At 42.6% G+C, this 16,511-nt stretch overlaps 1 protein-coding gene across 1 annotated transcript in view; it reads left to right on the top strand.

Annotated features, from left to right (window-relative positions):
• The window catches only part of PXK (PX domain containing serine/threonine kinase like), a 152,002-nt gene that overhangs the window by 40,079 nt on the left and 95,412 nt on the right, over positions 1–16,511 (top strand). Inside the window, exons 2-3 of the mRNA XM_077451985.1 lie at positions 10,392–10,442; positions 14,325–14,372. Of these exons, the coding sequence (XP_077308111.1) occupies positions 10,392–10,442; positions 14,325–14,372 (99 nt within the window). The remainder of the gene's footprint in view (positions 1–10,391; positions 10,443–14,324; positions 14,373–16,511) is intronic.

Genomic DNA, 16,511 nt, shown 5'->3' with positions numbered 1-16,511 from the left:
TACAAGTTGTAGCTAAAGAAATCTAATAAACATCCCGTTGGGGTAGTGGAACTCTGCCTTAATCTATCAAAAGGGAGGCGATGTCTTGCAGGCAGCACAGGTTTGAGGGTTTTAATGCCATAATTTGCCTAAATTCTAGGGTCAGGTAAGCGAAAGAGAGGAAGGGCTGGATTACCCCATAGGGTGTATGTGGAGTTAAAGTGTTCACCTCTCCTGTATGTCTACTCATCTGTCTCCAAACCAAAATAGTTGTGTTCATCTTTGCCCTGATATTGGGATTGGATTGTGGGCCTCGAACTACACTATTGCTTAACTCAAAATAAGACCTCAATAAAGCAGCTTCTAGATTTACTATTAGTTACTGGTTGGGAAAACCACCATCTCACAATCACCAAGACGTCATCCAGTAGTACTTTTGGAAACAAGGGAGAGAGAGGTCACCTAGTGAAAGTGGGAGCTTTAAAGTAGATTTCGCCATCCACCCATGTGAAAAAGAAAAGTATCTGATCAAGTTTAGTAAGGGCAGCCATAGACGACATGATTTTCTGCAACCCGTGATTGCAGGAAAGTAAATTGCTTGATTTCTACCATCAACACAGATAGTGTTGACAGGGGAATCCCTTCTGCAGAGCCATTGTGTTCTCCTGGCAGGGGAAGCCGTCCACACCAGGAGAACACCGTGATCATGGCTAGCAACTATAATATCGACTGACAATAATCACATGTAAAATCCGGCAGGCTGGTTGTGACCAAGTACAGCCAGCCTGCCCATGTGCATGGGCAGGCTACATTCAGCCTGCCCATGCAGGGTTCAAATCTGATGATTTTAACCATCTGTGGCCGGCTTTAAAAGAGTTTTGGTAATGGGGACTGGGGTGTTCTGAAATACATAAAGAAACTTGGGTAAACAAGTCCTCTTTGTAAGCTTGATTCTTCCCACCAGAGTCAACGGCAAAGATTTCCATACTGTACATTTCTGAGTTGGCTGCTTGAGCACATATTAGATAGCGTGTAAGAACATGGCCCTCCCATTTAAGTCTATGGGACTGAATTTGCTTAAAAAAAAACTTGTACTTTTTGTACTTGTACAAGTGTGAGTAGGAACAATTAGAAATAATGGGTTTCTGCGTAGAGAACGGGCATACAAACACTCCAGTGTGAAGGGCGTTTCAGTGAGGAGAGTTGGAAATGATTACAAATGAGCTTTGTGTCGGTGGTAAGTCTACTTTCAGGACTATGGAGTCAAACCTCATCATCTCACTTCTACTTGCACTTTCATTTCCCTCAGAATACTATTGTTTAGAGAAATGGTAATTCCTAGAAAGCAGTTGGTTCTATATACCGTATGTAGATTTGCTCAGTGGCTGGAATATTAAAACTTGAATATAAATATATATACCGGTATTTATTATATATTGTAAAAAGTAATAAAAAAAAATTGTAAAAAATAAAATTGTAAAAAGTATATAAATAAAAAGCTACTGATACAGTCCACGCCTCATCGGTGCCACCTATCAGTCCTGCATATTAGTGCCACTGTCACGTGACATTTAAAAAAAAAAGTATCAATAACTGGTATTGGTGAGTACTTGAAAAAAATTACCAGTACTTGTACTCGGTCTTAAAAAAGTGGTATCGGGACAACCCTACCAAGTACCGATACCTTCGCAGTGAGATTTGAGCCCATATAAAATGAATGGGCTAAAAATTGCACTATAAGGAATGATGTGATTTTAATAGGAATGCAGTGCGAATCCTGTCCAAATTGCATTTCCCCCACATCTACTGTGTGAACCCAGGCTGAACTCGCAACGACTCTAGGTTTACACAGGAGCAGTGGGGGAACCCACATATGATTCGGACAGGAATCGCACCGCATTCCTGTTTTAAATCGCATGCGGTTCTTTGCAGTGCGATTTGAGACCATTTATTTTGTATAGGCTCAAATTGCACCGTAGAGGTATTAGTTTCAGGTATTGGAGCATTTTCACGAGAATGAGTACTCGTGCAAATGCTTAGTATCAGTAACCTACTTAACTACGTGGGTCTTAATTGCCAGGAGGGCGTCCATGGACGTCCTGCCGAGCAAGTGCTGTCTGCATGACCCGCTCTGTGATCACCGAATCTATGAGACTCGGCTGATCACAGATCCGAGTGAGGAGTTGATTCCAACCCCTTACCACCACGTAATTGGCTGTCAGCCAATGACGGCTGATCACGTGATGTAAACAGAAGGGTAATCTGCACTTTTTTTTTTCTCATGCTGTCGGCGTGAGGGGGAAAAAAGCCAATCACCGGCTTCTGTCAGAGGGACATCGGTCCCTCACACAGAAAGCCGCTGCTGCATTTTCTATGCCCACCAATGTCAGCTGCCAGTGCCACCTATCAGTGCCGCCTCATCAGTGCCGCCTCATCAGTGCCGCCTCATCAGTGCCACCCATTAGTGCCGCCTCATCAGTGCCACCCATTAGTGCCGCCTCATCAGTGCCACCCATTAGTGCCGCCTCATCAGTGCCACCCATTAGTGCCGCCTCATCAGTGCCACCCATTAGTGCCGCCTCATCAGTGCCACCCATTAGTGCCGCCTCATCAGTGCCACCCATTAGTGCCGCCTCATCAGTGCCACCCATTAGTGCCGCCTCATCAGTGCCACCCATTAGTGCCGCCTCATCAGTGCCACCCATTAGTGCCGCCTCATCAGTGCCACCCATTAGTGCCGCCTCATCAGTGCCACCCATTAGTGCCGCCTCATCAGTGCCCATCAGTACAGCCTCATCAGTGCCCATCAGTACAGCCTCATCAGTGCCCATCAGTACAGCCTCATCAGTGCCCATCAGTACAGCCTCATCAGTGCCCATCAGTACAGCCTCATCAGTGCCCATCTATGAAGGAGAAAAATTATCGGTTTTCAAAATTTTATAGCAAACTATGAAACAATTTTGTTTTGTTTTTTTCAAAATTTTTGGTCCCAGCACCAATTAAATACCACCAAAAGAAAGCTCTATCTGTGTGAAAAAAAATTCTAAAAATGTAATTTGGGTAAACTGTAGCAAATAAAATAAATGTTTGCCCACTTCCGCGGCAGATGCAGGGTTTCTGGCCACTTAGTATATTCATATATATTATGTCCGTTCTATTCTCCTTTTTCCTGAGAAAGGTTCAGTTGCACAATTTTCTCAGTTGAGTTTACTGTCTTAGTTGTACATTTTTCTGAGTGCTGTGCGAGTTTCCTGCGTTTCCTTTTGCCCCGGCAATGTTCTTTTCCTAATAAACAAGATATTGAAAGTTTGCAGATTGTGCGGTTTATGTAGCCTGTTGTTCTCTTCCTATTTCTGAGTAACGGTCTGATTCAGCACAAATGGCAGCTCTGGCTCATTAATACAGTGCTTCCTGCATGTTCGCCTGTGCCAGGATTTCTCAGTCTGTGGCATATGTATCCTTGTGGGGGTAAGGATAATCAGAGGCTACACCGGCCTTTTCGTGAAAATCCACAAAGCAAAGTATGCGTATAATGACCTATGACAAAAACTGTTCTATAATACAAAAGAAAAGGACAACCCTTCTTGGGAAAAGAAAGAAAGTTGTCTCTCTTCCTCTATTTGATGCACATCTATAAAAACAGCCCATTCAAAGCATATTAAAGGGATTTATTACAAAACATACATTTTAATTACATCCAATTGAAGCACTGGTGATGTAGTCCTTGATACCCCCTGGGAAGGCTATGTTTACCAATGCCTTCTTTTCTGTAATCTGCAGGATCTCACAAGAGTTCAGGGGAAAGTGCTTTAATTTCATTAAAGCGGTTGTATAGTCAAAATGTTAACGTCTACCTACAGGTAAGCCTATAATAAGGCTTACCTATAGGTAAAAAGAATCTCCTAAACCTGCACGGTTTAGGAGATATTCCCCTCGCAATGAGCTGCTGACTTCAGCGGCGCATGCGCACAGGGATTCTTGGCTGAAAACAAATAAGCAACATGTCTATACTTGCCTGTTCTGTGCAATAGAATTGCACAGAGTGCCCTGATCCTCCTCTTCCCTGGCCCCCTGCCGGAGCTCCTGCCACCTCCTCTCTTGCTGGTGCCCCCAATAGGAAGCAGATTCCTATGGGGGCACTCAGCCCTGCTCCCGCCTCACTGAAGTTGATTGAGAGCCAATGGCTCCCGCTGCTATCAATCTGCCCAGGTGGGGGGGACAAAGCCAGGAGAGCCGCAGGTCTTATGCACAGCGCTGAATCGCGATGGGGCTCAGGTAAGTATAAGAGGGGCCGGAGGGGGAGAATCTGTAACACAGAAGTTTTTTTTTACCACTTTAAGGTGGAGTTCATATTTTACCCCTTTATGACCGCCCAACACATACAGTATGTTTGACAGCAAAAGGTGCCCCCAGCATAAAGACTGAGTTGTCAAAGACCGCTTCAAAAGAAAGATTGTTAGCCAGCGGGACCAGCTTCCGATCATGTGACCACTGTAACCGTGATCACATTATCGCTGATCCTTCCTGCCCCTCAGGCATTCAGAACTACCTAGAAAGAAGAAGAACTGCGCTAGCCACAAGATACCCAATGTGATTAGGGTATATGAAAGTATCAGACCCACACTGTGGGTCTTAGTATCTAGTGTGTTAATATTGTGAATTCCCCAAACTCAATATGTGTGTATCAAACTCTGTGCATAAACCCCTAAACCATAAAGATAAGAATATAAAGAATATATATTTGCTATTAAGCATAAATGACCTATCGAAAAAATACTAAATCTGTGTTCAGAGACACTCTGTATAATATCCATACAGTCATATATCAAAAAATTGAAAAATTAAAATAAAAAATAAAAATAAAAAATAAAAATAAAAAATAAACATAAAAAATAAATGTCCATATAGTGAATGACCACCAGTGAAACAAAAATTTCAAATGAGGTACAGCAATAAAGAAAAGTTCCAAACGACTGAATTGCAAATGCACGGGTTGAAAATCTTCTCCAAAGACGTGGTGTGCTTATCCCATCACCGAAATAAATGAATCAGCTCCTTACCAGATCCAGACGACCCCCCGTTACAGAGGGTCACCACAAGCAGTAGTAGTCAAAAGGGTGTCCGGATAGCGCCTCCTCCTCAGATGGTCACGAATCTTCCACACGATGGGGTTATGGCTGTTACTCAAGATTAAATTAGATGAGTTCAGTATGTGGTGAAAATTGCCAGTCCTGGAGTCTCATAAATGCCTTGCCTTTGCAGCCTGGGGCACTGGTGTGATCTTACAGGGATCCAGAGAATGGATCATTCTCTGGATCCCTGTAAGATCACACCAGTGCCCCAGGCTGCAAAGGCAAGGCATTTATGAGACTCCAGGACTGGCAATTTTCACCACATACTGAACTCATCTAATTTAATCTTGAGTAACAGCCATAACCCCATCGTGTGGAAGATTCGTGACCATCTGAGGAGGAGGCGCTATCCGGACACCCTTTTGACTACTACTGCTTGTGGTGACCCTCTGTAACGGGGGGTCGTCTGGATCTGGTAAGGAGCTGATTCATTTATTTCGGTGATGGGATAAGCACACCACGTCTTTGGAGAAGATTTTCAACCCGTGCATTTGCAATTCAGTCGTTTGGAACTTTTCTTTATTGCTGTACCTCATTTGAAATTTTTGTTTCACTGGTGGTCATTCACTATATGGACATTTATTTTTTATGTTTATTTTTTATTTTTATTTTTTATTTTAATTTTTCAATTTTTTGATATATGACTGTATGGATATTATACAGAGTGTCTCTGAACACAGATTTAGTATTTTTTCGATAGGTCATTTATGCTTAATAGCAAATATATATTCTTTATATTCTTATCTTTATGGTTTAGGGGTTTATGCACAGAGTTTGATACACACATATTGAGTTTGGGGAATTCACAATATTAACACACTAGATACTAAGACCCACAGTGTGGGTCTGATACTTTCATATACCCTAATCACATTGGGTATCTTGTGGCTAGCGCAGTTCTTCTTCTTTCTATTTTTGTTTGATATATTTTTGGTATATATTTGAATTGCAGCTTCCGTTCAACACTATTTGCTTCTTTTTCCCGTAGCGCAGTTTTTCCCCTCTTTTTCCTATTCAGAACTACCTAAAGAGTGGCCGGGGTGGATGGAAGGGGGTATAGACCCAGCGGGTGCAGACAAATACCTCTTGATCTCCCAGGAACATATAGCTCAGCTGCTGATTCCTGTTGTAGGCTGACAACACAGTGCTTTTTGTGGTCTGAAACTAATCCGTCCTGTTTTCTTCCATCTCCACAACATATAGGTTGATATTTCTGTAATCCAATAAAAACACAGAGGGAGGGTTATTTGCTATCCTTGGAGGTGATGCAGGAAGTGTGCACAGGACAGCTCTGAATTCCTGACTTGATTAACTGGTATTTTCTGCATTCTCAAACAGATTTAACAAAACTCTTTCATTAGTAAATTTATTAGACCAAAACTGAGCCAATAAGAAGTTCATTTTTGGGGTTTACATACATCGTTTCTGTAGACCCTTTTCCACCCTGGGTCTGTGTTTATAGTGATCTATGTTATAAATTGGATTTAATTTCAACTTTATGCACGCTCTGTGATGTTCACTCCTGTGTCCTTGGTGTATTATCGGAAACTGTATTGTTAGTCCACGCATTCTTATAAGATTTGTGTGCTCTGTGTCTATTTAGCTGAAGAACATTTTGTATTACAAGCTTTCAAATGAAAGAATTCTGCTCTAAACAAAACCTTTCTTTATGATTTCTAATGGCAGAGGCTTGAAAATTAAAGAGACCCTGCCAACAAATTAAAAAATGTACAAAAAAAAAAAAAAAATCAACCATTTTAAATTTTAGCATTTTTCTTTTCCATAAAGGATTTTTACTCACTTGCAATGTGCCTGGCTAGAAAGCTAGCTAGTCATTTCCTAGCACAGCCTGCTCCTTCCTGGCATGTCATAGTCCTCTCCTCCTCTGGGAGGGTCTAATATGGGGAATAAGATGGAAGGCCACCAGTTTTAGCCCCCCCATTCACACCGGTGTGACTGGTCAAATCGCATGACAAGTTGCACCCTATTGTCGGAACGGCACAAAACGGTTCGACACCGACTTTATGGTGGCACACCAACTTGAAAAAGTAGTTCCTGCACTACTTTTGGCGAATTCAGATGCGGCTTACTTAGATATCAGCCAAGTCGCACCTGAAGTCACACTGAGGTGGCTTTGAAATCGTGCAATTTCAAGTGAAGTTGCGTGATTTGAAAGCCACGTTAAATTTGAACGAGGGCTTAGTAAATCTCCCCCATAGAGAAGGTCCCCACCAAAGCGAGGAGGGAGAAAATGCACAGGCTATGGGTACTAAATATTTGTCCATCTTCTCCATCAGCCCAGCTTTTAAAACTACCAGTATCACAAGTAGACTGACCCAGGTGCTTCAGCACAACTAAAGCTGAACAGTCCGATATACAACACCATTTGATGCATTTGTGTTGTAGCTTAAAAAATCTTTTAAATGCCACAAACATAATTTACTTGAATCAGTCTCAATATCCTTCCATATCATCTCCTCCACAGCTGCACATTGGGAGAGGAAGGGAGTAGTAGCTTGGTGTGTGTGTGTGTGTGTGTGTGTGTGTGTGTGTGTGTGTGTGTGTTTTTTATGTTTTTGTTTTACCTTTCTGCAGTGTCTTCCTGGTTTCTGGCCTAGGCCAGACCATACACTGTTTGGTACATTTAGCCTGCCCATACATGGTTCAGTCGATCAACTTGGGTACAACCAGCATGGCGGGTTTTATTTACAATTATTGCTAGCTTCTTCTATAGTCATTAGCCAAAATCCCCTCCCGCCAGGAGCATACAATGGCTCGACGGAAGGGATTCCCGCATTAACATTGTCTGTTTTGATGGGTGAATCAAGCAAAATCGTTTCCTGCAATCTGTGGTTGCAGGAATGAAATTTGCACCATGGCTTTAATCAGGTGTGCTGCATGCACATGTGCTTTTCTCTTTCATTGTCCTTCCAGCTAGCTGCAGGCAGGGAAAAGACGACGTGGCATCACCTCCAGGCTGTGCGGTCAGACATTTTATCTGGTTTATTATATCTTATTTTTATATTAAATGTATTTATAAAACACCAACAATTTACACAACACTTTACATATCATACATTCACATCAGTCCTGGGCCGCAAGGAGAGTACAATCCAAGTTTCTTACATCACATGCATACTAGGGCAAATTTAGAAAGAGGCCAATTAACCTACCAGCACAGCCTTTCTCAACCTATTCAACACAGAGGAACCCTTGAAATAGTTCTCCAGTCTTGGGGAAACCCCTGCTAAAAATTAGAAATCTACAACTCCTGATACGTTAGTGTGATGGTCAGTGGGACGAATGGTCCTTACACTTGTGGTCATTGGGAGGAATTAACTCCTTACAGATAGCGAAAAAGATCAATGGTGTCAGTGGGAACTTATCCGAGAGGCATAAACGGCCCAATGCTGAAGGAACCCCTAGCAACCTCCTGGAGGAACCCTGGTTGAGAATCACTGTACCAGCATGTCTTTTGAGTGTGGGAGGAAACCGGAGTACCCAGAAAAAAACAGGCTAGGTATGCAAACTCCATGCAAATAGTGTCCTAAGATTCAGATTGAGGGCCCTAGTGCTGCAGGGCCGAAGTTTAGCAGAACTAAACCTTCAATTAACATTACCTATTTTTAATCCTTATGCTGCTCGCCTTAGTAAACTGATAGGAAGGTATATTATATTGACTTGTTGTTTTTGGGTTTTTTTATTTCCTCAGTTACTTCCTGGTTTTGGGCCTAGGCCAAAATGATGTCATACATCCCAGGAGTCTTCATGGGCATTTTATCTTTCATCTGGAGGAGGGGAGGATGGGCTTTCTCAGCTAAACGCGCCCTCCCGCCTGCATACCTGAGCTAAGGGCAGATGGATTCCAGGAATTAACTGCTACATAAATCATCTGCCCCTACTCAAGATGGCTGAACTGTTTGGGGGGTGATTTGCAACGTGTTTTCTGAACAAAATAAAGCATGGAGATGTGAATGGATCGGTTTGTTGTGGATATTAATAATGAATTAAATAGGGTTGTCAGTTTGTAGTGCTGAGGTACAGTTAAAGAGGAGTTCCACCCAATAGTGGAACTTCCGCTCATTTGTCTCCTCTCCCCCTCCGGTGCCACAGTTGGCACCTTTCACAATTGACAGGTATCCTGTTCTCACTTCTGGGAGTCCGGGCCATGGACCGTGACATCACCGCGGGACTCCCTCCTCTCCCTCCCTCCCTCCTCTCCCTCCCTCCTCTCCCTGTCGCTGTGCCAGTAGTAGAGTGGATCGGGGCTTGGAAATGAGCAGGAGGGTTCCCAGCGTGAAGCCATAAGCCCTTACCCGCAATGGTGGCAGCAACACCCAACAGCTGATGGAAACATCAGCTACAGTGTTGACATTGCTGGACTCCAGGACAGGTAAGTGTCCTATTATTAAAAGCAAGCAGCTGCAGTATGTGTAGCTGCTGGCTTTTAATTATTATTATTTTTTTGGGGGGGGGGTGGAACACCGATTTAAGTTCCACTTTTAGATCTCATGCACACAGGATGTTTAACTCTCCTAAAAGCCAGCAGCATTTTTGCTGAAAAAATGCCTGACGCTTGTAAAAGTATCTAAAAATTGTATAACCTTCTAGGAGCTTTTCCAGGAGTTAGGCTCTTGGACGTTGATTCATTTCATTGGTCAGAATAAATCATTTATTCTGGCCATTGAAATGATTCAATGCTCAAGCACTAGCGTTTAGCAGCTTTTAGTAGCGTCGAGCATTTTTTCTGCCCTAGTTCTTCTGCTCCCGGACACATTGGCAATCTCTAAAAGCTCCTGCCACTAAACGCTGGTAAAAGCCTAGGTGTGCATGAACACCTATGATAACATGGAGGGGCATTTAGAGGTAGGAAAAATAAAATGCCAGATGCCCCTAGAAGCGCCTGTAAAATGGCCAATGTACATGAGGCTAGCTCAGCTTGAAGGACTACTGAAGATACTGTTGTAGGGGTTCCTGTAATTTAACTTCAGGCTCTGGGCGGACTTTTCAGAAGGTCAGCGAGCCAATCGCAGGAGATTATTTTATGACATTTTTAATACATTTTGTATTGTATACATGTATCTATTCTGTTATGTGATTTCGAATGTAAAGCAACATGTACTAACCAGATCCAGCCCTTGCAGCCCTCTTTTCTCTCTTATGTAATGCACTCTGTATATTGTGTGTTGTACAGTTTGATGCGGTGATACTGCTGGAGGCTATGTTGGTTGGTGTAGATAATTACAATGCTTTGCTCAGTACTCTGCTTTGGTTCCACAGGAATACATCATACGAGTCCAGCGAGGGGTATCCATGGAAAACAGCTGGCAGGTAATTTATGTGCTGATTTCTTCTCGTCAGCAGCATCTTTTGCATTGTAAACACGTCTCTTAGTCACAGCATTATTGTGGCTGGTAAACACACAAATCCATCATCTGCACTGTAATAATGACGTGCGTTATACGGTTGTCTGAGAGCTGCTCCTACATGATTCTGAAATGGATAGTCGGTGGGGATCAATAAGTGAACCCTGACACATCACTCCTCTGATGAAGGTGTATAAAGATGCAGGCATTCCTATTGTAGAGCTCTTACGTGGGTTTACCCAGCTCTGCGTGAGCCTACTGATGATCAAACAATTATGTACTGCTGTATGATTACAAAGGGTAAAATGGTCAGGGCATGTTTCTGAACACTGCAGAAATCACCCTTGGGCAGCCAGTGTGCCCCGTCAATCAGTGCCCCCCATCTCAGCCTTCCCCTTTTACCTTTTTTATTCTTCACATCTGTGCTGTAACCCCTCCATTTCCATTTTCCCACTGTAGGTGACTTATACATTAATCCCTATTTTTTTAAAAGTGAATCCTTTTTTTTTGCGTACTATACTGGCGTTTTTTGTTATATTTTATAACAGAAAACAAGGGAAACTTTTTTTTTTTTTGTTCTAAGTTTATAGTCTTTTTTTCTTATTTAAAGGTTAAGTTCACCTTTTCAGAAAAAAGAATAAATGCATATTTTTTTGCAGGTAAAAAAGTGTATTTATTATTTTTTGTTGCAGGAGCCTGTAAAGCAGGTGTCTCAAACTGGCGTCCCTCCAGCTGTTGCAAAACTACAAGTCCCATGAGGCATTGCAAGCCTGACAGTTACAAGCATGTCTCCCACAGGCAGAGGCATGATGGGACTTGTAGTTTCGCAACAGCTGGAGGGCCGCCAGCTTGAGACCCCCTGCTGTAAAGCATTGCACCAGCGATTAGCAGATCACTGATGTTATGCAGGTATCCCACAGACCTTTAGTGTGTAGGCTTTCTCCTACCTTGTATGAGGAAGCCAATACCTGCTGATAGGAAGAATTAATGAACTACCACAGTGTTTACAGTGCCATGGTAGTTCATTGAAAACTACAAGCTGACAGCTGCAAAGGCTGCTGGACCTTTTCGTTTTCCATTCACAGAGCGCTGTGAATGAGCGATGCGATCGGGTGGGCAAAGCCCCGCACGGCCACTGTTTGTTTTTTTAGTTTTTTGACAGATAGTGGGTGGAGAAGATCCCTCGCTGGCACAGCCAAGGAACGGTGCAGTCATAACATGTTACATCCTGAATATGGATGTAACATGTTATTAAAGGAGAACTTAACTTATGTAAAGTTTTTTTTTTTTTTTTTAAATAACAAACATGTTACACTTACCTCCACTGTGCAGCTCGTTTTGCACAGAGTGGCCCCCGAACCTGCTCTTCTGGGGTCCCTCGGTGGCTGTCTCGGCTTCCTCCCACAAGTACTTCTCACGTTCATGTGAGCTCCCTCGCATGGTGAGAAGCACTTGCGGGCACGCTCCCGTGATACAGCCGGCGGCTATAGCCGCTCGCTGTATCACACGGCCCCGCCCCCTGGCACGCAGCGTCATTGGATGAGATTGACAGCAGCGCGAGCCAATGGCTGCTTTCAATCCATCCACTCCAGCCAATCAGCGGCCAGGCTGAGTGGGGAAGAGGACGTCGGGGGCGAGCGCGCTACTTTTGAGGGGTCAGGTAAGTAAAACGGGGGGACTGGGGGCACCAGCACTGTAAGATGTTTTTTCACCTTAATGCATAGAATGCATTAAGGTGAAAAAATATTTATCTTTACAACCCCTTTTAAGTTCTAGGGCTAGCCTGGTTCACTTAGGCAGTACTCCAACAGAGAGATTTCTCTTGCATAAATCCTTGTTCAACAGAATATCCAGCAGGAAGCGCAGAGCCCCTGATATAGGCTGTGTGTGCTGGTTTAGCAGTTCAGCTTCAGAAATTTCATCCCTTAATACCCAGGAGATATAAGTAAATTGTACGGTGGTTTTACATCTCCAGTAGCAGACAGACATTTAATTTCCTGTACAGCTGACATTTGTCATGTTATCACTCAGTAAGTGTTATCTTCTAACCAGCTGTAAACATACTTCTGTGAGCGAGTATGTTGCTTTAAGGAGGGTCTACTTTCCGAACGTGTGTAATTGTTTCTGAGATCTTAAGCCAGCCATACATGGGTCGAATTCAGAAAGAATTTTCATTTGAAAATTGTAACTAAGAATTTCTGTTTAAATTGGGGGCTGCAGCAACGACCCATTTTCGGGTGACCATTGAATTTGAGTGTTCGTAAATGTTGACATTTTTAATCCACGATGGGAGAATCGTGCAAGAAATCTAATCGAAAAAGAAATACATGTGAGCTGTGACCTGGAAAGAAAACAAGGTTCCTGGCCACAATATGTATTTTCTGTAGCAACGTGAGGTGAAATTGAAGGCTCGGTTGGTCGAATTTCGAAATGAATGGTGGCACCATCGGATCACAAAATGCACAAAGTTTCTGATTTTTGGAAAGAAAATTAGTTCAGAATTCTACCCATGTATGGCCTGCATTGGTCGGCTTCCAAAACTTTCATGCACTTTCTGTGGAGGTGGGTTCTTGTTCTCAAGCACCTGTAATCAATGAATGTGCTGGACAGGAATGACAGTTATCACTTCAGAGCTTCTCTAGATAGCAATGCAGTAGACAAACCAGATTCAGCTAAGGTTGGTCTTAGACCCCTTTCACACTGAGGGCGTTTTTCAGGCACTATAGTGTTAAAAATAATGTCTGCAATCCGCCCCCCAAACAGCTGCTTAATTGTCCGAGGGCTTTCACACTGGAGCGGTGGGCTGGCAGGGCGTCAGGAAAAGTCCTGCCAGCAGCTTCTTTGGAGCGGTGAAGGAGCGGTGTGTTTACCGCTCTTCCACCGATCCTGCCCATTGAAATCAATGGGGCAGCACGGCTATACCGCCGGCAAAACGCCGCTGTTGCAGGCAGTTTTTACCCTTCGGCCGGTAGCGGGGGTTAAAAGCGCCCCACTAGCACCCGAAACATACGCCGCAAATCCAACGGTAAAATGCCGCTAAAAATGGTGGCGTTTTACCGCCGACGCTATGGACGGCACAGTGTGAAATGGGTCTTAGGCTTCTTTTAGCTACACAAATGGGCCATTGGTGTGTAACCAATACATCGAATCTTGACCAAGGGCTAATTCCTGCTCTGTTCATGTCTCCAGAATTTTTGAGGTCAGGCACTGATGTGGACGAGAAGACCTGGGTCACAGTATCTACTCTAATTCATCCCAAAGGTGTTCGATCGGGTTGAAGTCAGGACTCTGTGCAGGCCAGTCAAGTTCCTCCACCCCAAACTTGCTCATCCATGTCTTTATGGACCTTGCTGTTTACACTGGTGCGCAGTCATGTTGGAACAGGAAGGGGCCATCCCCAAGCTGTTCCCACAAAGTTGGAAATTGACTGGCCTGCACAGTTCTGCCTCAACCCCATATAACACCTTTGGGATGAATTAGAGTGGAGACTGTGAGCCAGACCTTTTCGTCCAACATCTGTGCCTGACCTCACAAATGTGCTTCTGGAAGAATGGGAAAAACATTACAATAGGCATACTCCTAAACCTTGTGGACAGCCTTCCCAGAAGAGTTGAAGCTGTTATAGCTGCAAAGGGTGGGCCAACTCGATATCGAACCCTACAGACTAAGACTGGGATGCTATTAAAGTTCATGTGCGTGTAAAGGCAGGCATCCCAATACTTTGGTAATATAGTAACATATTGATTATATATGTGTGTGTATATGTGTGTGTGTATATATATATATATATATATATATATATTATTGTTTTTTTGTTTTTAATATGTAATGTATTTATACCTTTCAGATTATAAGAAGATACAGTGACTTTGACACGCTCAACAATAACCTGCAGGTAATTTTTGACTTGCATTAGTCATAAATGTTTTTAGTACATTTTTAAAAGATAGAAGATTTACAGTTTTCCCACATGTGATAGGGTGTAGGGTGAGTGACCTCAACAGATGCGGCACCTCATCCCTGGTAATAGTAGAATATAGGAAAATGGGATTATGACGTTGCCCAACATTATTTTAACATTATTTTAACATTATCTTTATATATATTTATATGCAGATTTGTTTAAAATGTATAATATTTTATTACAAGACAAATATAACAAAACAATCATAGGTGCTTAAAATAACAGAGTAACATATAGTAACTAATACTGGCCAGAATATCCATAAGCCTGTAGTAATGACTGGTAGCGAAACCCTACATGTTTCACCAAACATTGGCTTCTTCATGGGAATGTGTAATGACCACTGTTAGACAATGGCTGTAATAACAGTGGATACAATAACATCATTTCAGTTATCAGCAACAGATTAGTACTTGATTTACAAAGCATGCAAAATAACAAGTGGTACTTGAATACAGTGCCCTCCCCATGGTTGCTGGATTCCTTTGGTGTGCGCCCTGCCCATGTGGGCACTCTTAGACGACGGGGACGGTGTGGTGGGTGATGAGCCATGCCACACAATCAGTTTGGTATATGCGCTTGTTATTTTGCATGCTTTGTAAATCAAGTACTAGTTTGTTGCTGGATACTGAAATGTTGTTTTTGTATCCAGTTATTAGAGCCATTGTCTAACACTGGTAAATACACATCCCCCTGAAGAAGCCAACGTTTGGCGAAACATGTAGGGATTCTCTATCAGTCATTACTACAGGCATATGAATACTCTGGCCAGTGTTAGTTTATATGTTTCTCTCTCTGTTATTTTAAGCACCTATGAGTGTTTGTTATATTTGTCTTGTAATAAAATATTATACATTTTAAACAAATCAGAGTATATATATATATATAATGTTGGGAACCGTCATAATTCCAATTTCCCTATAGTCTACATTTTTCCCCACAGAGTGCATTGTGAAATCCACAAATAAAATGGTAAATATTAGCTCTGCTCTGCATGTATTCTGAAATGTTCCTTCATTATGTATTAACAAAATATTTAAGGCTAGTGGGGAAAAAAGCAGTTTTAAAATATACACATTTACCCAATAAATTATTTCTTGAAATTCCAAGTGATTTTATGACTTCTGTATATTATATTGGTACCAGATAAGACTAGTTTCATTTGTTGCCTGGAATTCATTTTTATAAGTGGTGAACATAAGATTCAATTACAAAAAAAATCTTTAAGTTTTGGATAAAGCAGGGAAGCCCTGTGTCTGGTTTTGTTCCCATCTGTATACATTGGGATTTACCTTATCTTCCTGACCTGGTGATAAAGAAATCCTCTTGTAGACAGTTGTAGCCAGAACAAATGTTTACTCATTGGAAGATTCCCTCTTAAAGTGGTTGTAAACCCTTAGCCCTTGTACACACGGAGAATCTGTCGGAATGAGTCTTATCGGACCGTGTCGTCAGATAATCCGACTGTGTGTGGTATGCATCGGACTGATTCTGTCCGAATCTCCGTCCGACCCAATTTTCCAACATGTTGGAAATGTTTCCCGGCCAACTGGGCCGGACGGACCTAATCCGATCATGTGTAGAGCATTTTCATCGGACCAAGTGCCACGCATGCTCAGATCAAATTCCTACATCAAAGCTATTGGCTACTAGCCTGAATGTAGTCCCATCGTAACTAAATTACGTCATCACGTTCTGAAAGATCAGATTTTTCGCCAACTTGGCCCGACCGTGTGTATGTAACAGTTTCAGACACAATCCGTCTAAATCCGACGGGCAAAATCCGACGGATTTGGTTGGCAAAATCTCCGACCGTGTGTACGTGGGCTTACAAACCACTTTGACCTGCAGGTAAGCCTAGATTAAGGCTTACCTGTAGGTCCAAGAAATATCTCCTAAACCTACACAGTTTAGGAGATATTTACCTGAAGACAGCTTTACCTTTGCAGGGAATGAAAGAGGAAGTAAACCTATTAGGGTTTACTTCCTCTTTAACTTCCTGTTCTGGTGACAACTTAAACTTTTGCATATTCTTTAAATCCTGGTTCTAACCCTTACCTAATCTCTTTT

The sequence above is a fragment of the Lithobates pipiens genome, unplaced genomic scaffold, assembly GCF_037356315.1.
Source record: "Lithobates pipiens isolate NorthernLeopardFrog02 unplaced genomic scaffold, aLitPip1_a1.2 Scaffold_23, whole genome shotgun sequence".
Taxonomy (NCBI): domain Eukaryota; kingdom Metazoa; phylum Chordata; class Amphibia; order Anura; family Ranidae; genus Lithobates; species Lithobates pipiens.
The sequence above is the reverse complement of the archived record's forward strand: the minus strand, read 5'-3'. Positions and strand labels throughout refer to the sequence as shown.